This window comes from Lagopus leucura, unplaced genomic scaffold (genome assembly GCF_019238085.1).
Source record: "Lagopus leucura isolate 7727_CA_CO unplaced genomic scaffold, USGS_WTPT01 Super-Scaffold_100044, whole genome shotgun sequence".
NCBI lineage: Eukaryota > Metazoa > Chordata > Aves > Galliformes > Phasianidae > Lagopus > Lagopus leucura.
The window spans coordinates 2023292-2047162 of record NW_024962291.1 but is presented as its reverse complement, the minus strand read 5'-3'; the positions used below and the strand labels follow the sequence as shown (position 1 = coordinate 2047162).

General features: G+C 36.2%; 1 protein-coding gene across 1 annotated transcript in view; it reads right to left on the bottom strand.

Annotated features, from left to right (window-relative positions):
* Positions 1–22839, bottom strand: part of MUC5AC (mucin 5AC, oligomeric mucus/gel-forming) — a 36591-nt gene extending 13752 nt beyond the window's left edge. The window contains exons 1-30 of the mRNA XM_042884471.1: positions 22767–22839; positions 20846–20917; positions 19141–19212; positions 18504–18765; positions 17395–17509; positions 16897–16987; positions 16401–16513; positions 15664–15880; positions 15180–15305; positions 14527–14644; positions 13772–13910; positions 12475–12585; positions 11990–12059; positions 11428–11565; positions 11180–11344; positions 10344–10438; positions 9378–9504; positions 8639–8894; positions 8035–8084; positions 7299–7399; positions 7019–7170; positions 6295–6433; positions 5691–5804; positions 5199–5378; positions 4507–4746; positions 3777–3933; positions 3081–3209; positions 2616–2757; positions 1187–1230; positions 887–1087 (exon numbers count right to left, since the gene is read on the bottom strand). Of these exons, the coding sequence (XP_042740405.1) occupies positions 887–1087; positions 1187–1230; positions 2616–2757; positions 3081–3209; positions 3777–3933; positions 4507–4746; positions 5199–5378; positions 5691–5804; positions 6295–6433; positions 7019–7170; positions 7299–7399; positions 8035–8084; positions 8639–8894; positions 9378–9504; positions 10344–10438; positions 11180–11344; positions 11428–11565; positions 11990–12059; positions 12475–12585; positions 13772–13910; positions 14527–14644; positions 15180–15305; positions 15664–15880; positions 16401–16513; positions 16897–16987; positions 17395–17509; positions 18504–18765; positions 19141–19212; positions 20846–20917; positions 22767–22839 (4009 nt within the window). The remainder of the gene's footprint in view (positions 1–886; positions 1088–1186; positions 1231–2615; positions 2758–3080; positions 3210–3776; positions 3934–4506; positions 4747–5198; positions 5379–5690; positions 5805–6294; positions 6434–7018; positions 7171–7298; positions 7400–8034; positions 8085–8638; positions 8895–9377; positions 9505–10343; positions 10439–11179; positions 11345–11427; positions 11566–11989; positions 12060–12474; positions 12586–13771; positions 13911–14526; positions 14645–15179; positions 15306–15663; positions 15881–16400; positions 16514–16896; positions 16988–17394; positions 17510–18503; positions 18766–19140; positions 19213–20845; positions 20918–22766) is intronic.
* Positions 22840–23871: the final 1032 nt, after the last annotated feature.

Genomic DNA, 23871 nt, shown 5'->3' with positions numbered 1-23871 from the left:
TTTTACATTTGATTCAGTGCAATTGCTTGGTTTTGTGTCTTGTTTCAGTATTTAATAGTCTTTCCTGAACATCAAGTGTGGCAGAAAGAACAGCATTTGTTTCACTGGTGCGTTTAGTTTTCATTCCTAATGAATTTATTCCTCATGAAATACACGGCATTGCCATTGCTTCTTCATTTGAATTTAAGATATCTCTGACACAACATCATTAGCAACTCAACACTTTGTACTTTAGTTCTGCTAGTTCTTAAGAAATTTTTTCTTGATTGGAGAGCAGTCCATAAGATTTTGCAGACTAACTATTCACATGAAATAGCTGGAAAATAGCTAACAAATTCTAGTTGTGCTGATGGTTTCTGAGATTTGAAAACTTATAATTCAAAATTTTATGTTGAACATGTATTTTGTTAGACTGTGGTCATAGTAATTAGAGGTTACCAACCTTGAGTATACCGGAGAATTCTAGAAGTGAGTATTTCAATATCTCGATGTCATTATCTGAGTGATCTACTTAGTACTTTAATTATGTATATCATGAACACTATCAGGAATTCTATAGAATGTAATCATTTTATAATTTAATAGGAAAAATAATGAGTGATCTATTTATTCAGTAAAGATTATTCCAGGTACATAGTTACAAACAGAGATAATAAATCTCATGCAGCTTTCTTATAGTTTGCTGTGAAAACAAACAAAATAATTGTATCAAAATAGTGTGCAGTTGTTCTTATGCTGGTGTTTTGGAAGTGAGTTTATTTTCTGTATTGTATTAGTTTGATTACCAAATATTGACTGAAACCCAACACTAATTAAAGTGCTATTTAGGGGTTATATTTTATCCAGTAATGCATAGAATAAGTTCCTATGACCTGTAAGATTATACCTGTGGAAGCAGTGGCAGGCGGAGTAGTGCTGAAGTAAAACGGTATTGTGGGTGATACTGAGATTGGGCAGTCATACACAACTCTTTGAAGTGTTCCATTGGGACCACAGGTTGCAACAATGCAGCCTCCTATGCCATCTGTAGTATTGTAGATCATATCTGTATAGTTATATGCCCGTCCTTCATAAACGCAGACACATTCTGTAAAACAAAAGAGGATAGTATTCTTTGGTATCTAAAACACAGAGCAGGGTGCTTTAAATGCATTGTACTCTTATGAAAACAACTTTTTCAACATACCGTGTTCGTCGTATTTGCATATTTTGCCATGGTTTGTGCATTCACTGGAAAAGAGAAAAAAGAAGATAATGAATCTGAATGTATTGGTTAGTAGTATCAGTTTACTGTTTCTTTTTCTGTTGTCTGCTGTTCATTGCATGTTGCAGGGTATCCTCAGCAGTGCATTTAGAGGCAAGGCAAAGATATGGGGAGGCGTGATTAGGAATGTTCTTGTCTCCTTGATAAGCACACATTTTTGGAAGGGAAAGTACAGTAAAAATATCACTTGAGAAAGGATCATTGTGTTACAGATGTTTACATCAGATTTCCGACAAATCTTCAGGGAATGTAGTTTTTAAAAAGAATTTATCTATTATCTGTTAAGAATTGAATCCTGATATATTTATTTACATTTATATGACTAAGGGCATATGTACACTGCATAAACTTAAGCAAATACAGATATATATTTAACAGTTTACATTTAGTACTGTTGATGACATAGGTGAGGCAATCAAAGCTATCTTTGAGCTGCAAAGTGTAACATGAATGTTGAGTAAATAGTCAGATTGGCTTTTAATGGACTCTGCCACTCTGGCTGCATTGCTTGCAGTATTCATTTATAGCTATTTTAAAGACCACAGAGTCATAAAATTGTAAAGTGATTTGGGTTGGAAGGGACCTTAAAGACATCTAGTTGAACCTCCTGCCATGGGTACGGACATTTTCTCTAGATGAGGTTGCTCAAAGCCCCATCAAACCTGGCCTTGAACACTTTCAGGGATGGGGCATCCACAACTTCTCTGGGCAACCCGTTCCAGGGCCTCCCACTTTCATAGTGAAGAATTTCTTCCTAAAGTGTAATCTAAACCTACCCTATTTTAGCTTTAAACCATTATCCCTTGTCCTATCACTGCAGTCTCGAAGAGTCCCTCCCAAAGATGTCTCAGGACAATGTTAACTGATTCATGGCTGGTTCTGCTAACTTTGTGCTATTTGATAGAAAGCTGACAGGACTTTCCCAACAAGTACAGCTAGCTTGTATTCATAAATTCTAATGGAATATGTAGGAATACTTGCTGACTGTTGCAAATAACAGAAATGAGTTCAAAACAATGAAGAATTGATATGTACTCATTTCTAAATAATTCCACATAATTACTTTAGGGATATCTTAATATAAGTCCTCAGATTATTTACAAAATTATTATTATTATTATTATTTTTTTTTACTTAATAATGTTTGTAATAAGAATGCAGAGTGAGTAATATATATTAATCTCCCTAAAGTAAAATGTTTCATCATATCATCTTCTACATTCCTGGGAACAGAAGAACATTAGACATTATTCAGCAGCCTAATTTTTGCTAGCAAACAAAAAACCAAATGCACGATGAATTAAGTTCTGCAACTTTAGGCTCGACATTGAAAAATCTTTATTAATCCTACCATGCTTGGCAGTTCTGCTTTGAAGGCATCTGCATTCCTGGCTTGTAATGTTTTCCATTCTCATAGCAACCACAATTAGAAACACAAGCCATGGTTTCTTCATCAAAATAGGGCTTATTCTTTGGGCAGTGTGGATAACAGCCTGCAGAAAAATAGAGTCTTATTTATGCTGATCTTTCACAAGTAGAAGTGACCCTATACTCTGCTAATATCTGATCTAGTGAAATTATTCCATGTGGTAATTGGAATTTCATTTTCCATTACTGTTATTTCATTGATTACAGATTAATCTCTGGAAACATTTTGTCCTCATTTTCACTCCAAACTAGTGTATGATTCATTGGGAGTTAGGTTGTCTTCAAATTTCTGCTATAAACATTTCATACACTGAATAATTCAGATTTTGTTCATCTTACTCTTTTAATTTTTTACTAAGTAGAATGAGATATGCATAATTATGTTTACCTTCCAAACCTCTCAACTCATGAAGGCACTTCCCACTTGGATTATTACAGGTCTTCATACAAGGGGCTCCACAGGGCTTGTAGTGCCACTCACATTCCCCCTGTGGATTGTAGTAATCGCAGAACAGAGCTAGAGAAAGAGAAATGTCAGAAAAGGATCTTAACTTTATCTATTTCTATTGGTGTTATTTTGCTGGGTAAAAGTCTCATGTCATCAGCACAATCATGTAAGTGGTGAACAGCATGTTGTCTTATTTCTCTTTTAATACTGTTGTTACACTTTTACAACATTTTGAACCCAATGAAGTTATAAAACAGTGAACAGAGTTAGACTTTAAGCATGCAAAATAATGACTGGCAAGTAAATGGGACACTAATAATACTGCTGGTAAAGTTACTGGCAGATGGTTTCTTTTTATGTAGATTGAATAGAATAGATTCCAATGATTTACTCAAATTGCTTTGGGTTTTGTGTTGTTGCTTTTTTTTTGTTTGTTTGTTTTGTTATTATTGTGCTGTTTTTTTTTTCTGCCTGTTTTTATGATACAGCAGTGTCCCCTACAAATATAGTTTTATCCTCCTTTCTTTCTTCTTCCTACTTTTTTTTTGTTTGTTTGTTTGTTTGATTTTGTTTGTTTCTTGTCTGTTGCTTTCTTTCCCTCTGAATCCCTTCAGAAAGAAGTGGAGTGAGACTTACGACAAATGGATGGGGTTCTCCATGAAATGCAAATGTCCAGCTCATTGCATGCTTGAGCATAGGCAGCTACTGCTGTACAAAAACATTCACAGTCTCCTCCAGTGTCACAAGCACAAGCATCATCCACACATGCTTGATAATATTCATTCGGTTCAACCTGTTGGAGGAAATATTTGAGTTTTGTTTCCTGCACTTGTCCACTTTTAAAAGGTATTTTCGGTACTAAAAAATGACTTAGAAAATATCTGAAGTTGGCCACTGTATATTTTAGAAAGATAAAAAATGAAAAAATTATGATAATATTTTGAAAAATCAAGAGAAGAATGTTGAAGACAGCTATTAGTAGGAAGTCATAACCATAAGAACGATTTGGTGTTAAAGACACAATTGCAGGAGTATTGCTACATTACTACATGCTAGCACACAATTGTAGATGTCATGTAGCTGATATTTATATTAATAGAAAACGATGCCATCGCAATTAAAATGTATCCTGCTATTTATCTGTAACCGTCCCTTCTATAACACAAGAAACCAAGTCCTATGGATTTTTGTGTTGTGTTAGAAAACTGGCGTAAGCTGAAGAAATGGAGGTGCATATCCTTTCTACTCTATCTCCCTAGAGCATGGCCTGACTTTGTTATTCATGACTTAGTCCAAATCCTAGTGTGTTTTCAACTGCCCCACATAAAAATTGATGTAAACTCTGCAGACTGAAGTTTTATCGTACCTGGGAGTGACACTTTGCAAATACTTCACTGGTAATGATGCTGCATTGCTTCTGTGCCCAGGATTTCCTGTACGGGTTTGCAGTGCATGGATCTCTGGTTTGATTGGCATTTGGGCAAGTAGAAGACACTTTCCAGCTATTGGCAAACTCCAGCACATTTCCTACCACAGACTGACTGCGCGTAGTGAAGTCATTGTTTCCATTGCCATCATAATTTCCACAAAGGCCACAGACATGCCCCTGCATGGGGATAAACATAAAATAACGAAGATCAGCAAGGTACAGCTTCTCAGTATCTGTGAGGAACGTATTCCAGGATGAACCTTATTTAAAATGAACAGGACTTCTTCAGCAAAATACCTTTCAGGTAAAGATATCTCTAACTTATCCTTACAAGTGATAGGGAAAGAAGCAGAGTAGACTTGTGGTTTTTGTTCTTAATATTAATTAAATGTACCGCTTCAGCAAAGTACATTTTCTTGAAGGATACTACTTATACAGCTGCTGTTATGCTGTTGTTGAAAAACAGAATTTATGGAAGATGTGTATATAGAATCTGAATCAATATTACAAAGATAATAGGCAATAACTGCTATTTCAGTTGCGGCCTAAATTTCCATATTTCCACACGAGATAGAGCATGAAAATGGGTCAGGAAGCATCCACTCCAGGTTTTGGATTTTAAAACGTACCTGAAAGCTGGGACTAAGTTTGATGAATATACTGGTTTTCTTGTCCCACATGAGTATCAGACCAACAGTAGTGTCAACAACCGTGTAGATGCCCATGGAACGGATTTGGAATGGCATTTCTCCTCCAGGTGACCTCTGGATGACATCAGAATGTCCATCGCTGAGCACCAGCTCGTAGTTCTGGGGCAAGAAATGAAAAAGTTAGAGACAAATTTAAAAAGTCACCCATTAGGTCCATTTTTTTATATTGTTAGTAGCCATTTTTGAAATAATCATCATCAAAATGTTGTATTCAAAATTCTCCTGTTGATCTGCTTCTCTTCAAAAATCCCTCCATTGTTTTCCCTGGCAGAATTGTTGGCAGTGACCATGGAAGTGTGATAACATTTTTACTGACCTGGGGGACACTTTTATTATACTGTCTGTCTGGGACAACCCAACAGTCCTTCCAGCAAATTAGTTTGGGTGAAACTTATTAAAGAACATGCTTACCCCCAAGAAAACTTTAATGGACTTGGAGCAGGTGGTTCCTGTTGTGCCACATGGAATGTTCTCAGTGATTACTCTGAAGGTTCCCTGATTCAAACCTTTTCTGCCACAGTAGTTCTGAAACAGAGAAATGATATTCTGTTAATGATGTTCTGTGATGCAATATACAAGAATTATAGAATCACAGATCACCATGGTTGGAAAAGACCTTCAAGATCATCTAGTCCAACTGTCTACCTACCACTAATACTTCCCCACTAAACCACACACCTTAGTACCACATCTGAATGTTTCTTGAACACCTCCAGGGACAGTGACTCCACCACCTCCGTGGGCAGCCCATTCCAGAGTCTGATCACTCTTTCAGAGAAGAAATTTTTCCTAATATCCAGCCTAAACCTCCCTTGCTGCAACTTAAGGTCATTTCCTATCATCCTATTACTTGGAGAATCCTAGAATCACAAAGTGGCTTGGATTGAAAAAGACCCCAAGACCATCAATTCCAAGCCCCCTGCCACAGGCAGGGCTTCCAACTTTCAGAAAAATAAACCAGCTCCCACCTCACTACAACCTCCTTTCAGGTAGTTGTACAGAAGGAATCTGTTACCTGGATTAGAACATATTCACAGTCTCCTTCAAAATCAAAGCGTTTGCCATCAAAGGTGGTATAATGCCCATCTCCGTAAACTGAACAGGTTTCTAGGCAAGGTTCCTCGGAGCAGTGCCACTTTCTGTTTCTACACGTGCTACATAAGATGAAAAGAACTCAAAAAATGTAGAAAACAGATATTCACATATTATACAGATTTATATTTCTACATGTACATTCTTCTGTTTTTAGTTTTAAAAAATGTTAAGCCTGCAGTGAAAAAATAAGGTGTGTTTATTCTCAGAAACGCAGCAAAGCTCCAGTCTCTAGAATTTACCCAAAGAGTGTTAATTTATGATGACGTGAATAATTTGGGTTAGAAAAAACTTAGGTGTTCCATATTTCTAAATCTTGGTTGTATTGAATTATAAGTATTGCCTGAGAAGAAAAAAAGAAAGCTGTCTTAACTCTAATGAATATGATAGCATCTAAACCAAATTTTTATTCTGACCACATGCAATTTCTGTGCTGTGTGCATCTTTGAAAACAGAAGCAGTTTGCTTTTTACTTAAAATGGCCATGAGTGGGCCCAATTGGCCTTATTTTTTTGCTTAATTTATCATTTTATTTAGGATTCTTTCCTACAAATCTTAATACTGCTAGAGGGAACAGCTATAATTCAACTAGAATTTAAACCGTTCCTTTCTAGGGGCTTGAAAATAATGTTTTAATATACTCTTACCAGTTGTTACAGCCAACTCTGATTGATTCTCCTGGACGGTAGGAATCCCCATTGTGAACACATGGGCACTCTTGAGCAACTATGCAGCCACCTTTGCCATCTGATACGTAATTAGGAGGACATATGCAGCCAGAGACGCAGTGGGTTTTGTACTGTAAAGACCGTGTAAGAGATGTGACTTGAGACATTGCCCTGATGGAAGAGTCCATCTACAACTGGTAAGCATAAAAGAGATCTAGTTTCTTACGCTTTCAATTGGGTGTACAGATTCTATACTTACACATTCCATGTCTAAAGTCTGACAACTCTTCTGGCACTCTGCTCCTGTGACACCTGCAGTGGCATTGGCACAGTCAACATAGACCATGGGAGGTTCACAGACTGGAAGAGAGAAAAAAAGCACGAGAAGTGTGAAATGAACCATGTTTATATCTTTGTGTTTCCTTAAAAATTCAAAAACAAACTAGCAAACAACAAAAAAAACGTATGTTTCAGATACATGCAACTTAAGAAAATGCATTTGACCGGAGGTAAAAACAAATGTTCTGAAGTCATACCCATTTTGGTTTTATGTTTATGCTTGGACTGTTCATAGAAACTAATGTGCAGTTAGCTTCATAAAACGCTTCTTTTCACCAAAGGAAAAGCAAGAAAGCAAAGATCCTGTTTCACTTTGAATGTTTGAAGTGACTGGCTTTCAGTTCTTTAATTTAAAAAAATATATTTAAAAGGCGGTCATTTTTCCCCTCAAGTTCACTGAAATGAGCAAGTATTCTTTTCCCCTGGGTAATCCAGGAGGTATAACTTGATGGTTATATCACTTGAAAGCAAAAACAGTGTTTTTTGTTTTTTGGGTTTTTTTTTTTTTTTCACAGTTATGGTGTGTTACAGAATCATTGGTTTGTTTTCTTCTTTGATTTCAGACTTAAAGTATTTGTATCATTATAACAAAAACAGAATTGAAAAGGTTGAAGGTGTGAAGGGAAAATTAAATAAAATCTTAAGCAGTACGTTACCTGGTGATGGTTTCTCTCCAATGCAGCTCAGCTTTCCGTAACTGCAAGTGCTATAAAGAAGAGAAAGGTGTTATGTTTGCTTTTCTTACTGAGTTTCAATTTGTTTCCTAATTAATTTGAAAGAATGAAACAAACACTGTGTTTTCATCAGAATAGTTTAGAATATTTGAAAATATTTCATATTAGAGCAGACCAAAATGCCATTATGTTCTATAAGTGGACCAGTTTTCTTTGTCCATTTGTCTAATTAAAAATTGTCCTTCAGAATATTCCAGATTTCATTCATAATGTTAATCCTAGTACGATTGTCAAGTCTGTATCATCTCCAACTGTCAAAGAAGTCTTTTACGCTCACCGAAATTTTGTTGCAGTGAGAGTTTGGCTGAGTAGCCAAGGTTAATTCACCATAGTATGCTTTATTTGATTGCTATAGTAGTCTAATTCAAAACATGAATAGCCCTTATAATTTTTCTGAATTCTTTTTTTGTGTGTGTTGAATTCACTAGGGAGAAAAATTGGTTTGATTTGAATAAATTGCATAGGATATATGTGGTTTCCTGATTGCCTGTATCCAATCTCATTCTTTTCTTTTCAAATCTCTTACCAGACAATGCCATTATCGTGAATAACTTCCCCAGTAGACAGAGGCATTCCTTTGTAGTAACAAGGACAGCTAGATGCAGGCACGCATTTTCCACTTTCATCCATGTAGGTTCCATTTACACAGGTGCAGCCATCAACTGGGACAAACTTGATGTTGCATGTGACATCAGGCTCACTCAGAGAACGACAAGTAGGTTGACAGGAATCAACACTGTAAGTGTACTCCAAGGATTTTGGACATGTGTTGGTGTATTTTGCTTGAGAGAGTAAAACAAGGTGAGTTAATTTAAGGATCAGTGTAGATATAAATGCAGTATTTGAGGTGAAGTACATATGATAAAAAATGGCATTGTAGGTAGATGTGCTTTTCTAATATCCTCAGTAGTGTGATTTATTTTTTTTTTTTAACTCCAAAGCAAAAATTTCCCCCATAATTGTGTCACAAATACAAATATTTTGTCCAAGTTAAAAAAAAAAAAGCAAAAAAGTTCGATTATATTGATACATTGTGTGTTTTTCCTTCATTGCTATTTTCTGAGCGAGTAACCAAGTATCTTGTTTATATTTCTCCTTGTATGCTGCTTGTCTTTTTCCTCTCTTCCTCAAATTCTTGGAATTGAATGCTATACTTAAAGCATAAATTAACACAATTTACTCTAGGAATCCCATATGTTCTGAAAGATTGTTTGTGGGGTCTTTCGGATGATTGTTTTCAAGAGGCAAAGGGGTTTAGAACTTACTGCAGACTTTGTTCCTCCATCCATTAAGGAGTATTCCTTTAGCAGCACAGGCTCTGACATAGCTGGAAAGGGCAGCACACATGCAGTCCTCAGTACTCTCACAGTTACAAGTATCAAACATGCAGTTCTAGGGAAAGAGGATGATATGAGATCATCAGATTGTCATTTCAAAACTGTATCTTTTTAGACTTTATTTAAAGAGTCGTGTTCATTAGAGCTAAAAGAAAATGTAATTTGAATACGTATAAATAAGCACATGCCTATTTTTTCATTTGAAGATTTCTTTGAGCCCTTTCAGAAAAGATTATTTGCAAAGAAAAATAGTAATCAGAGGCCTGCGATTTTAACTTATTTTTCCTTTTTGTTGTTCTTCTTTACTTTCGCAGGTGGTGATAGGTTTCCCTGTTGCTTCCAATTTGTAGCCATGGTACCACAGATAGTGGAACAAGTAGTAAGTATTTAATCCCACCTGACTTTTCATCTTTGCTAGACTCTCTGATTCAGAGGAATAAAGGGGAGGAAAAAAAAAGTCATTCTTTTTGTATGTAGGGCCATAGGTTGAATTCTTGGAATGTTTTTTTTTAACAGTCCATTTGCTGCTTTGTACTTTCAGTTCTTGCTTTCTCCTTAGAAATGTGCAGAAAGGGGCCAGCTGAGAGCAACTAGGCAAAGTACTGCTTATACTCCTTTTATCTCTGGAAAAGCACCTTCTGTCATTGGACTTGACAAAGAATCCAGACAGCTCAAGCTCGTAGATTAGGAATTTGGCATCAAGAAAATGTCTGTAAATTTATCCTCCTTTGAGTGAAAAGAAAGGTTATTTTATAAAGGAGTAGATATTATGATGCCTAGATAAAATGAATCCTTAGCTTGGAAAGAACAGTTGTAAATGTGTCTTCTCTCAGTGTTAGCATCAGTAGTCCAAATCTTATTCTTTTAAGCATGAAAAAGTTAAGAGCCAAGTACCTTCTGGTAAACTTCTGGATTCACTGTTGAATGACATTCTGCAAAAGGTCCCATGGTATCAGAGAGCAAGCCACACCAGTGCTGAGCATAGTTATCTGTGAATTTAAAATATGCAAATTAATATTGCACTTTATTCTCTAAATTCTAGTTTCTGTTACATTACTTCCTGCAGTGAAATTAGAGAGGTTTAACTTAATAGAATTCGGCTGTTTCCTTAAATATTAACAGTATTCTGCATCATCTGTACAAAAATAATAATTCTTCATAAACTGAGCACTCTTAATTTACAGTAGTTGTTGTGGAATAAAGTAAAATTTCTTAGATGTATTTTGATAAAGAAGAATCACACTGTGAATCAAAAGTATAGTAGTTCATCTTAAAAAATTGAAGATTGGCTGTGGATGGTGGAAGCATAAGTGTTTCTTTGTCTGAAATTCTTAAGATTCAGAGAGCTATGAAGTCATTCATGAACTATAAGTGGTTCATAGTTTGATAGCGGAAGGACCACAGTGAGTCCTCCTCCTTCAGTTGAGCTATGCACAGCTTTTTTCATTTATGATAACTAGTGCTTTCCAAGAATAGATTCCTTAGCTGTATAGTTCCAGTTTCCCTTGGGTAAATTGGTGAAAGCAACACTGGCTTTCTTTAGCCAAAGGAATATTTTTGAAAATCCAAGATATTGAACTACTTACTACTTATTAATTGATAATTTCTATTGTCTGCTGAGGAAAATAGCATGTGTATGCAAATGGTCCGCTGTTACTTTGGCTAAATGCTTTGTGGTTGATCAGCTCATTTATTCTTTTTATCTTAAAAGAGAACACAAAAGAGCTTACCATTTTCTATACTGAGAGTGCAGGGGTTCTCAAAGGTAATTTTGGCATCAGGACAGTCAGCCTGAGTTTTCCAAGTATTGCCAAAGGCAGCCGAAGTACCCTCTATTACACCACTTGTGGTTTTGAAGTCATCTGTCTGGATGTCATTGAAGTTTCCACAGAGACCTAGAGGGAAGTAAATAGGCTGTGAAAGTCTCCTACCAAATATGCATGCTGATGAAGGCAGTTGTTAGAATAAGATCACTTACCACAGGTCTGCCCTTTCTGTGATGGGTCTAAGTTTATAAAAAGTTGCATGAGAGGTACAATTTGAATCTGCAGCTGAAGACCAAAAGTTGTTTGTAAAATGATGAAGAATGATGATGGTCTGAAGATGGTGACATTTGCTGTGGACAAGGAGGAATAATTTCATTTAAGATAGAAACAACTTTTTTTTTTCTCACTATATAGGAGAATTACACAGCTGTGTGTGATCTTAGTTGTTGAAGAACAGAAATATATATATATATATAGGATTTCAAATCCTGCACCAAGATGGGCTGTCTTTACTTTAAAGAATGAGTATGCAAAAAGCTTCCACTTTTCCATCAGCTGTTCTAAAGTGGAGGGGAAGGCATACTTTTCTGTTCCTATTCAAAAGAACACCTCTGCTTGATGAAAATGTTTAGCATGAGTTAGTGGTAGACTCCAGTATGAAACTATTCTGTCATTTAATAGTTTGCTTTCTGTTCAGGTGCAACAGTATCTGAGAAGAAGTGGTAGGATACTCTCCAGTGAGAAATATCACAGAAGTCTTTGAAAGGAACTTACCTGCAGAGAAGGGCAGCTGTGTGTAGATCATATTCACAAACACGCTGCCAGAAGGCTGGATCACAACGTTCTGTCCACAAGAAAAGGCAATGATTGTCAAGCATGTTTAGGAAAGGTAAAACACTTTCCAAACATAGTATATCTAGTATTATTCAAGATAAAGGAAAGGAGTGGGGGGGGGGGGGGGAAGGGAAGAAGCAAGTTGGTGGACTCCAGCTATGGTGATTTTCAGATTCCCTTACTATTTCTTTTATCATTACTATAGAGATCCATTGATGGCTAAAACAGACAACTAAATGACAGAAAACTATGAGGATTTTAACTTCCAATATATCTGCTTTGTTCTTTTCGAAAACTGAATCCATTTTCAAATGAGATAAAACAAAAAACCAGTCCATGCTGTTATGAGTCATTTGCATACTAATTGCATATTAAGATTGGAAAACATCACTGCAGAATATTAGCTGTTTGTATTTGCTACTTACAGTTTGTCCTCCGCTTAGACTGATGGCTACGCCCTTGAGGCAAGTCTCAGTGTCAGTGAGACCACACTTGTAGATGTCACCCAGAACAGTGAAATCATTGCTGTCACAGAGCTAAAAGAAGAAAACAAAATAAGGCCATTGTATTAGGAAGATCACACTCAGTGGGTTTTTTCACTTCTTTTTTTTTTTTTTTCTGTTTCATTTTTGTTGTTCTTTGGTTTTTTTTTTTTTTCTGTCCTCAGTTTTTTTTTTTTTTTTTTTACAGACTGCGTTCTGTGAGCTGTATTCAAAGTATGCCTAATGGCCAAGTTATTACAGAGAAACACACAGAACTCATTTTTTTGGTGTTAACAATACTAACCTGAGGACAGCTGAGATGTGGAATTACAGCCATAAGAAAATTTAATGTTAAAATCTAGGGCTTTTTAAATCTTATCTATACAGGTTGAAGGTTTTGGTGTACTTCCAGGAATCCTGTGAATCTAATTTTACATGCTGGTGCCAAAAAGGAAGTTTAACGTGTAAGTCTGATCTACGCTCACATTGTTGATCCAACCCTATGCATGTTATTTTCACTGAAAATTTTCATTGATTTAGTCTAATCTGTTTCTAAATTTTGTTATTCTAGCTCATTTCTTCAGTGTTTATGGTTCTCTTTCCAGGTGACATTCAGCTTGAGCTTTTTCAGAGCAGGTTTTATTTAATATAAAGTCTACAGGAGACTGATTTTGCGTTACTCACGCAGTACAAATCAACAGCCAAAAATACATTGCATTCTGAGATTTGAAATCTGCAGTCGTTAACTAAGACATACTTACTCAGGATTCAGTCCCTACAAATTTAGCAAGTCCAGTTGATCTTAAGTGGGTTTTTTTTTTTTTTTTTTTTTTAATATAATTTCTGATGCTGGTTTTAGAATACATGTATGACTTCTTACCATTTTGCTTTCAAATTCTAGTGTATTCTGCATTTTCTCTTTCTCAGAAAGAGACAGTTACGAAACACCAGACAGGGAATATTCAATTAAAAAAAAGGAAAGTGTAGAGGCTGTTTCATGAAAACTAAAAACTCAGTGCAATTCTTAACCAATGATCAAATAGATAAGAATGCTAAAATATATTTATTTTCTACAAAACTATCAGAAAGCCCATTGGGATCTATTTAAGGTTCCAGGTATTTCTTTTAAGTTTCAGAAAATTGCTGTAATTGCCAGTAGTTTAAATTAAACATTCTTGTATTTAATAACAGTGTTTTCCGTTAGCAAATTACTTTAAGAAGGAATGTGACTCCTTTTTACCTTGGTTAGGACATAGCTACAATCTCCATAGAAGGAATAATATTTTTCATCAAATGTTGTAATGTGGGAGCCTCCTTCGATGCTGCAAGTCCCTGGACATGACTGGGTGACACAAGTCCATTCACCCCCAGCACAAGTACTGAAATGAAGAAGGCATTCTGTAACCTTGGTAGTGCATGTATAAATGAAATTAGACATAAGGGCACCTTTATTTTCATGAATCATTGCTGATCATGCTGCCTTCTGGAGAAAAGAATACTTACAAAGAAACCATATTTCTTTGAGATCTCAAAATAAGTATCATTAATATAAATCATCTATCATTTATAGATATCATATATATATCATATAAATATCATTTATATCATTTATATTAATGATATTTTTAACATGTTTTTTATTTCCAGTTGTTGGACAGAATTAAATTCCTTTGAACCTGGCATTCATTTTGTTACACAGTGCTGTGAAGGATGTGACATGGTAATCACATCTCTACATGGCTTTTCAGCCTCCACAATTTGAGTTTGATTGTTCCGTATAAATGGTTAGTCTTGACATCAGAACACCTATATCTAAACTTAAAATTGTGCTTCTGAGTCTGAAGAGAAGACAGATTTGAAAAACCTCTTAAAAAGTTATCAAGGAACTTCAGCTAATAAGTAGTTCTTTTTTTTTTTGAGGAGTAATTTTTCCCTGTCTCCAAAACATAAAGGTAACGCCCCTAAAAAAAAAGTATGAGAAAGGGGCTATGTTACCATGATCTGCATTTAGATGAGAAGGAGGTACCAGGAGCATAGGTTTCGCCTTCATAGGTACAATGGCATTCCTTACGGGGAATACAGCCAGCACCATTAATGTCATCGAATACCATTCCTAGGGAAAGAAACGGTCTGTTAGTCATTCTGTGCACTACAGAATCTGCTTTTGTCTACATATCTGCCAGATGTATGAAGTGTTTTGCATTTCTCCTGCATGTGGAAAATGTAAAGGTCCTTAAAATAATAGAATGCCAGCTATAGAGGGAATGAAGAAGCTATATTTCATTGAAGCCTATCTGAAATCCTGGGATGATCATAAGGAACTTTTAAGTAAAGTCCTTTCTGTTATAGGCTTCATTAGATTGGAATTAGGATTAAAACTAGTAGAGAGTAAGATGGAACATTCTGCGCATTCAGTTAACTGCATGTGGATGCTGAGAATGTTCTCTTATCGTTAGTAGTAAAGTATCTTATACACAATTGAGTCGTTATATGCATGTCTTAGGACCATTTGGTGTTTGAAAGGTGTTTTTATAACCAGGGTAGATGTATGTATATCAAGGAAGATAACAACAACAACGACATAGCATGAATAGATAAAGAAGGCTTTAATGGTTTTGGCTATGAATGAAGGGTATGAAGTAACTTGCCTGAAGGACAGGTACAGCCATCTGTACAATGATCTTCACAAAGCGCAGATCGTTCAGGGTTGCTGCAGGTGTCGGAGCAGGGGGAGCCACACTCCTGGTGTTGCATGTTGAAAGGACATGACTTGGCTGAAAATAGAAAGAGTAGTATGATGCTGGCTTTTCCTTTGAAATGTTGAGAAAGAGTATTTAATATCTCTGTTTTCTGTCAAGATATAATGGACAACATCCGAGTGTAGGTTGCAACATTTTAGACCTTCTGATATATATCGAAAATGGTAGATGTAAAATCCTCTAAACCTTCATATCCATGAAATCTTGAGTGTACTCAAGTGTAAGCTGATTTCATGAAACTTATATATACCTTTAAAAGGTAAATATACCTTTAAATATGTACCTGTCTTCTTCAGGAAGAAAAATTAGATATTATAAGCCCACTGTATATAAGGAGGCAGCGTAAGTAGAAGTCTTTTCCAGAGATACTTACGACATAATTCTGAGGTTCTCCAGTTCAGAGGCTGTCCACCTGCATGAGCACACTGCCGGGAGTATTCAGCAAAGGTGTTGCACATACAGAAGTCGGCCATAGAAGTATCACAGTGGCATAGGTCTTGTATGCAAGTTTCAATGTAGTCCTGAACGTCCACAAGTGCATTACAGCTTGTGAATGCTTCACTGGTTAATACTGTCTTGCAGATAGAAGCCTGGAAAGGAAAACAATGAAATAGTGTTTAGAAAACATGGAAATAGTTATTTCATTTCAGGAATGAAGCAAAACAAATCAAAAGTCCATCTAGTCCAAAACCCTATCCAACAGTAGCCATAGGCAAATGTTTAGGGAAAGATCTATTTAGAAGCTTAGAAAAACATATTATCACAATAGGACTCATGGGACTCCCTTGATGGTTCCCATATGTTGAGTTACTTTCTCAGGTGACTCTGCAAGCATTGTATTGTTTCCTTGTTTTTAGACATCTTTGGTAAATTCCTTTTTCATTTTAAAATGTCCAGTCTTCTCTTGAACTCCTGTAATTTTTATTTTCTTTTGCATTCACGTTAGCGAAGAATACTAAATTTGGGAATCTTTTTTTTTCCAGACCCATGTCTGGCCATATTCATGCTGTATTTTTACATATCTTAGCAGATATTCACCAAACAAAGGGAGGAAAGGATAGTGTATGTTACTCTGAAAAAAAAAAAAAATTCTGAAAGAGAGGTTCTTACAAATTCAGATGAGCAGTTCATCAGAACAGTGGAAGGAATAGGATCATCACACTGCTCTGTGGGTCCATCTATCTTCTGCCTATTCCCAAACTGTAGAGCAGTCAGTTTTGCATCTGTATAAAGTAGACAAAATATTAGAATGATATTTACTGCTTTACTAGCTTCTGCATGGAGGTTTTTTCTTTTTCTTTTAAGATACTACGCATTGAAAACAGTGATTACCAAATAATATTACTGTAGTGATAGGCAAAAGGAGGTAAAAAAGGTCTGGAGCCTAACTGAAAAAAAGTAGAAGGTTACATTATTTTAAAAGATCTAACAGTGGTCGAAACACCTGAATACATCTGAAAGCTGTAACGCTATTATGTGTTAAAACTGACATCATAAAAATACCGACTGGAAGATGTATCATTAATTTGGCAGTTAATATAACCCACGTCCTATACTGCTAAAATGAGGGAAAAAAGCGCCAAGGCGTAATAATGGTTTTTATTACTTTGTGAAATAAACTCGTTGTTGGTTGGGATTCCATTGAAGTCCCCACAGAGTCCACAGGTTTGGTTGGCGTATTTCTTATCTAGTTCCACCTAAAAGAAATGAGGAAAGCAAGTTTAGGTTCACAGTAATGTGTAACCTGATGGTTAGAAACACTGTCCTTATGTAGTTAAAATTTGACGTGGGTGTGCTGGTGCAGACTGTAAGATGTGGAAGGTCAATGACCACCATGAAAAGCTTCATCTTAGTCCAGCCTTTGGACTGTGAACATCTGAGTATTTCACTGTGATGTGCAAGCACTATAATATAGGTTTATATTATTCTCAGTGGGAAAAAAAGTAAAACCAAGAAAAGGCTGGAATATAGATTTGTATCTATACTAAACATAGATACAAATCCATAAAGTATTAATGTCTGCTTGACTGTTTAAGATTGCAAAAATTTAAATGGACTTTCTTCTAATTATAGGCTTTCTGTCACATTTTGGATATTTTCTTACCAGGAGGGCATCCTCTTCATTCCAGAGAAAGATCAGTCCTAACTTGGCAGAAACTTTCAAATAGTTGTTGCTTCTCTCTATCATGACTCCCATATGGCTATAGGGCATCTGAATCCTGGGAAAAGATGACCATAATTCAGTGGGAGCAGGGACAGAATATCCATTGAGCAAATTGATACCAATTCCTACTCTTTGAGAAGCTTCAGTGCACAAAGATGAGGAAATTAGCCAGAACAATAACTAAATACAGACAGCTCAAATTTGTTAACGTTTGGCTATTTGGATTGTTTCTTTGTCCACAATGGATCAGCCTTACTTTCCCTGCTTTTCCTTTTGCTTATTTCTGTTAAAGGTAAAATGTTGGCATGTCTTCAGTTACACAGATCAAAAAAAGTGCTGGGATATTCTGTTTTGCAGGCAGTATGCTTCAGAATATTGCTGAATACTCCTTTAAGCCCTTGATAAGGGATAGACTCTTTAGGCTTTCTGTGACATGTGTGCCATTTGTAAAGCTGTATCCAAAATAACCTTTAGTCTAGCTTGCTGTAAGTAGTTGCCATAATACACAGATCATTGTGAGATAGCTGTCCAAATATTTACTCAAACATTTGGACAGGTTTCACACTTTTTGCCAAAGTCAGTGCTACCATTTCTTCAGGAGTAGGAGGTTCCCAGATTAGCTTATTTAAAATAAGCTCAGGTGCAATCTGTAGTTGAAGTGCAAGTACAGGAACAATAAGAAATTCCTCACGGGGCTCCTGTCTGGTAAAATTAATGACAGGTAGAAACTTACAGGGTGGAAAGGCCAATACTTTGGCTGAATCCAGCTTATACAATCAACTGCGTATATAGACAGTTGTTGCAATGGGGCTGCATCTGGGATATAGCTCCTCTGAACGAAATGCACACAAGGATAATCTGCAGAAGTTGCATGTTGCTCACTGTCAGGCACTCTAATTTTTGTTGTTGCCTCAAGAAGGACCAGAGCCCTTCAGCTGGTTGGGAGCAGTATCAGATCAGATGAAGAAAAGGGATGCTTGCTCAAAGAGCCTTCAGGGAGTGATAGCAGTCCCAACAATTTCAGTTCATAGTAGAAGATGTGAACGTACTGTTTGCCGTTGACCAGGACAGAGGTGCGTGTCAATTCAACCACTGCTCCTTCCAGCCTCATGATGACGTGAGTGATCACGGTAGCATTTTCCCCAGTGGTGCGCCTAATCTGGATATTGAAGTCCTCATAGGGAGATTTGCAGTTGGATGTAAAGATGTAATTGCAGACCCCAGGGAAGTAAAAGATGTCCCCATCAAAGTTCTTGAAGTGGAAGTTACCCCATGTACTGCATACACGGCCATTGTGAGAGGGGTTGCCAGCTGTGGATTCAAAATGAGCCATCAGAATTTTCTGCAATTAGCTGTAGATACCCTCCATTTAGTTCCTTTGGTGAGATATCTCCCAATGTTTTGAACACATTTAACTTACTTTACTGGAAACAGTCAGTGTGATTTATCCCAGTATTTCATATATAATATTTTTCCCCAGTTTCATTGTATTAACAAAATATAGGCTGGAGATCATGCTGCTTGTAGAATATCCCTATTACTTGATTAATTGATTATTTTTCTGGTTTGTTTTTTATTTTATGAGGCTGAAGGATCTTATAAAATTTGTGAATCTGTTCAGTTCAATCCAGGTTTTGTGTGGTACAAATACACACATATCTGAGCCATGACATTTGTTGCACTCACCCTTTACTTTCAGTGTGTTTTGAAGAGGTGGGATGAACGTCAGTCCATGGGATTTGGAAACTGGTGAAAGATCTAGGACAAAAAAAAAAAGCTCAAGTTTAATCTCATGAGAAATCCTGAAAAATGGCTAGAGATTGCTTAACTTTCTTTAGTAATATAACATTTCCTGCTACTAGTTACACCCTATTGAGAATTTCCACAAGGCTTTACTGTTGCTTTCCATGCAATGCTCTGTATTCTATCTTTCCGTGTGTTTCACTAGCATCCAAATCTCAAAGAGATTGGCTGTAGTTTTTATTTGCATTATATATTCAAGACTCCCATCTGATGCTGGCCTTGCTAATCTGAGCTCAAAAGCAGCAGTGTAATCCTTAGATTGCTGTGTTGTAACAGTAGTGGAGAAAAAGCCACGCTAATGTCTGTATCTCAGTCTTTGCCTCTCAGTGCATTTAGAAGCAGAAGGCTACTGAAGAACCTTAGAGGATGAAAAACAGCAGCTATTTTTTTCTGAACCTAGTCTTTTTTCTGGTGAGGATGGAACTTTACACAACCAGCTGTGAGTAGGTTTTCTTGTTTGTTTGCTTTCCCTAAAAGTAAAGCTGTTTAAATTCTGTAAAGCTTTGATCATTTTCTTCATGCAAAGACTTCTGTTCATAGGATCTTGCCTTAAATCTTCTATGTCCAAATCCTATGTTTTCTCTATAGCTCTAGCTATGAAGGGGATAGAACACTTAGAGAATCTACTATATATTTTCTTTACATCAGAGTTTGAGGATTAGCTGCAGTTTCTCCCTGGACAGTATAAAATTGTACAACACAGTGACTTTCAAATTGTAGGCTGTGGAATATTAGCAACTGACTTATGTGTTTAGACTAAAACAACACTAGGACAAATCCATAATTTTAGAAAGGCAGTTTGGTTAAGTCTTGATGTAAGGATTTTAAGAAAAAGCAGATATACTACCTTATTTGATAATCTATTCCAATAACTGACTGCACTCATGAAATAATGTGAAATATACTTCCAGTTTGTGTTTAGTTCTTTTTTAATTCCCAGCTAGAGACTTCACAATTGCCGATAGCAGTCCAGGGTAAATGGTTAATTATCACAACATGTCATCACCAATACACCAGTTGGCATTTTATCTTTTCACCCTTGTTTTGCTGTGTATTGTTACTCTGTTCCAGTATGTGTCATAAAACCATTTCACATACATGATGATTTAGTGCTTAATCATTGTAATCTTTAAGGTAGTTACAGTTCTGTTATTCTCACTTGTAAGTGATGCGATCATATTGACACAGCATAAAAAATGTATTTTTTATTGCCTTCTATCAAATACCTTGGTGATACGTGTGTATACACACCCCCTTCTGAAAATACGCTTTTTGATAGAAAGTATGTACCTTTCATGAAGTTAAAGATTAGATAACTGTAGCACGTCAGTTGACCAGATATACTAGGCTAGATCTCAGAAGAAGTTAGTTCTCCCAAGAACTGCTGGGACTTAGATATTTTGTAGACAGATTTTCTCTCTCTCTCTCTCTCTCTCTCTCTCCATTTGATTTATTTATCTATGTTTGCTCATTTATTTGTAGAGGGAAAGTAGGTTTAAGCCATTCTAGTCCCAGTCTATGAATCTGGAATTTTATCAGTTTAACGTGGGATAAAATATTAGAAATATGTCAGCATAAAAGTACTTACGATTTTGTTGCTGCAGGAATAATGGAGAGTCATAGTTCGATTGTGATTGTTGCTCATTGCCCTGAGCTTGAACTGCACCAAGGAGAGTGAAAAAGGAAAGGGTTAATGTTTAATTTACATGAGTTCCTTCATTATTTTCTTTCAACTACATTTATTTAAACTTGCAGTTTATGTATGTAAAAATTGGCAAAGCTATGTTTGTTTGCCAGACTTACATTAGGACCTGTGCTCCATGCAACCATGGTGGCCCTATACCCCTCCCTGAAATATTTTTTTCTGCAGGCTAATGAAGTACTACTGCAAGGAAGCTATCAAAAATGTGCTAGTGAGAATTTGAGCAGACTCTTATTCTATTAATTGTTGTAATATCACCCCGATACTTTGTTATATTTTTCAGATAAATGACTTAATTTTCTATTTTATGATTATTATGTCCTTTAGTCATAAGCAAAAGCCTTTGTCTATCTAAAGGGCTTTAAAAATAGTTCAATTTGTTACAGGACATTTTTGAAGTGGAAGAGCAATCTCTATCTTCTTTTACTGAAAGCCAAAGTTACTATTTATTTTACTGTTCCAAGCACTTTTTATAATAAGCAGCAAAAGAAAAATAAACCCACAAGCCACACAGAAAGAAATAGGCCCCCAAACAGAGCTTTCTCTTTTCAGCTGTGAAGCTGCTTTTTAATCCATGCCCCTTCAGCTTCAAAGGGGCATACACACAAAATCTGTAGGGCCCAAGAGGCATTTTAACTTGTTGAGAGTTTGTCAGATACAAGGCAGGTTGCAGGGGAGGCCATGGCAGCTGGAGAAAAACTACAAAGGTCAGGCCAACTGTTTTCTGTGTCCCACAGCAGGGCAGTCCATGGGTAGCACCACTAGAGGGGCTAATACTGAAATTAGAGCTGAAGGGAGCTCCATAAATTCTTTCCTTCTTGCATCAGCTGGGAATTTGCAGCTAGGGTTGGAAGGATGTGTTGTACCCCTTTTGCAGATGTGAACCAGTCAGTGCTTCTGGGTTCCTCCCCTCCATTCCATATCCTTAGTGTGCTTTTTCTTCTTTTTCCATGCCTACTATGGCTCCAACACTCTGCCTAGTGCCACATGCTTCCCAGTTTCCCATTTCCATTGCACTGTATGGTAATACTACAGCTAGGCTTCTGATGGGCTATTCTTAGACAGCACTACTTTTTAACAGAAATTAATGTGGAATTATCTGGTGCTAGAAAAATATAAAGTAGTTCACTAGGATTTACATCGGAAACTAAAACACACTAAAAACTAACACTGTTGTCACCTTAATCTTTAAAGGAAATTAACAGAGGAATATGAATAAAAAAGATTTCTACCCATTTGTGAGTATGAAGTGTTTTTTTGTAATATTTAAGGCAAATCTATTTGTTTTTGTACCCTGAAAAAAACAAACATTTGTTCTAAGCTTTTGTACAATCTCATGCTTATGGATAAATGACATTTAAAGTGTAATGTACAACATTTTTCAAGAAAAATCTCTACCATATTGTTAGCTGATAAAACAACAAAGAAGTATTTCACAATGCAAACAGATTCCACTAGTTTGTTCTTTCTTAAATGTGTTTTTGCACCTTTTGGTTTGTGCATTCCTAAAAGAAGTAATTTCAAAAGCTCACATCAGAAGTTAAATGCCAGTCTTGAGGTACAGTGGTAGAAATATGAATTACTGCAGATTTCAAATGCAGAAAATGTGTTAAGAACATGAACTAGAATATGAACATTGAAGACTCTTAATTTCCTCTTTTTAGGAAGGAAAGTATTTGTAACTGAGAAGAAAATTTTGCATAAAGGTATACATTAGCTCCGCAAAGCCAAAAAAAGGTTTCAAACTCTGAAGCAGGTCATAAATTCTTTAAAACTGTAAAAATCCCAAGCAAGTAAATCCTCCTACCTTTGATCTGTACGTAGGCAAGTGCTAGTATTGATATCCATAGTGGTATTTGTGTCCCACTACCTGTGCCCATCTTCTGGAAGTCCGGTAGAAACTACCGAACAACCTGCCTCTGAGAAAGTACTGGTCTGCTCCTGAGTTTTATATAGTGAGAGAGCAAGTTTTGGCTCAGCTCCCAGATTGCTTCACAAGGTCCTTAAAAGGTGGGGCTTCGGACGTTTTACTTTTCCTTTGCAGGTGCACAGGTAAATAGAGGATGCTCTGACTTCCCTATGGTATTTGCACTCTAGGAGGAGTCTTCTTTCTACAGGTCTTGCAGATGAAATGTCAAGAGGTGAACAGGAAAAATTTTTGCACAGACTTAGTCCTACAAAATTGTTAATATTGTAAGATAAATGTAATTTAATGAATTTCCGAGTGACATTTGAGCAGGACCTTGGAATGAATAACTCCACAGTTTTAACATTTTCTTCCTTATATTTAAAGATTCCAGCTTCTCAAAAAAGTCAAGTCCGATCTGACACAAATTTTTAATGAGTTTGCACCTGTGCACGTAGTTACTTTGCTTGTGAAAAAGACATTTCAAAAGCCATCTAAGGTCAGCATTTATCCACAGGTCTACATAATGAAAATCCTTCAGCTTTGGACAGTTAATAGTATGAATCCTTTCTTGAATATTCCTTCTTCTCACATATGCAATTTTATTGCTAGTTCAGCAGTTTCTCCTCTTTATAAACATGATCTCAATCTCATAATAAATGAGATCAAATTTTAGAGTTATATATATTCATTTAACAATTAAAATAGATGTATTATTGATTATTGCTTTACCTAGAGACACAAGAAGACTAATTTACAGGAATATCCTTTGTAATGTAGTGTTTTAAGAACAATGAGAGAACGAACAAAGTTTTGTGAATGTGTTAAAATATGATTTTAAAGATATATTACTATAGTGAGCTAACTTTTTAGAATGTTTTTCCCTGGGCTGCAGATAAACAGTTTTTCAGAAGGGGAATAGACTGAACAGTTCCTGTAAAGAAGAAAGTACTAAGATGTTTCCCATATTCACTGAGAACAGGACAAGATGTAATGAGGTAAAAAA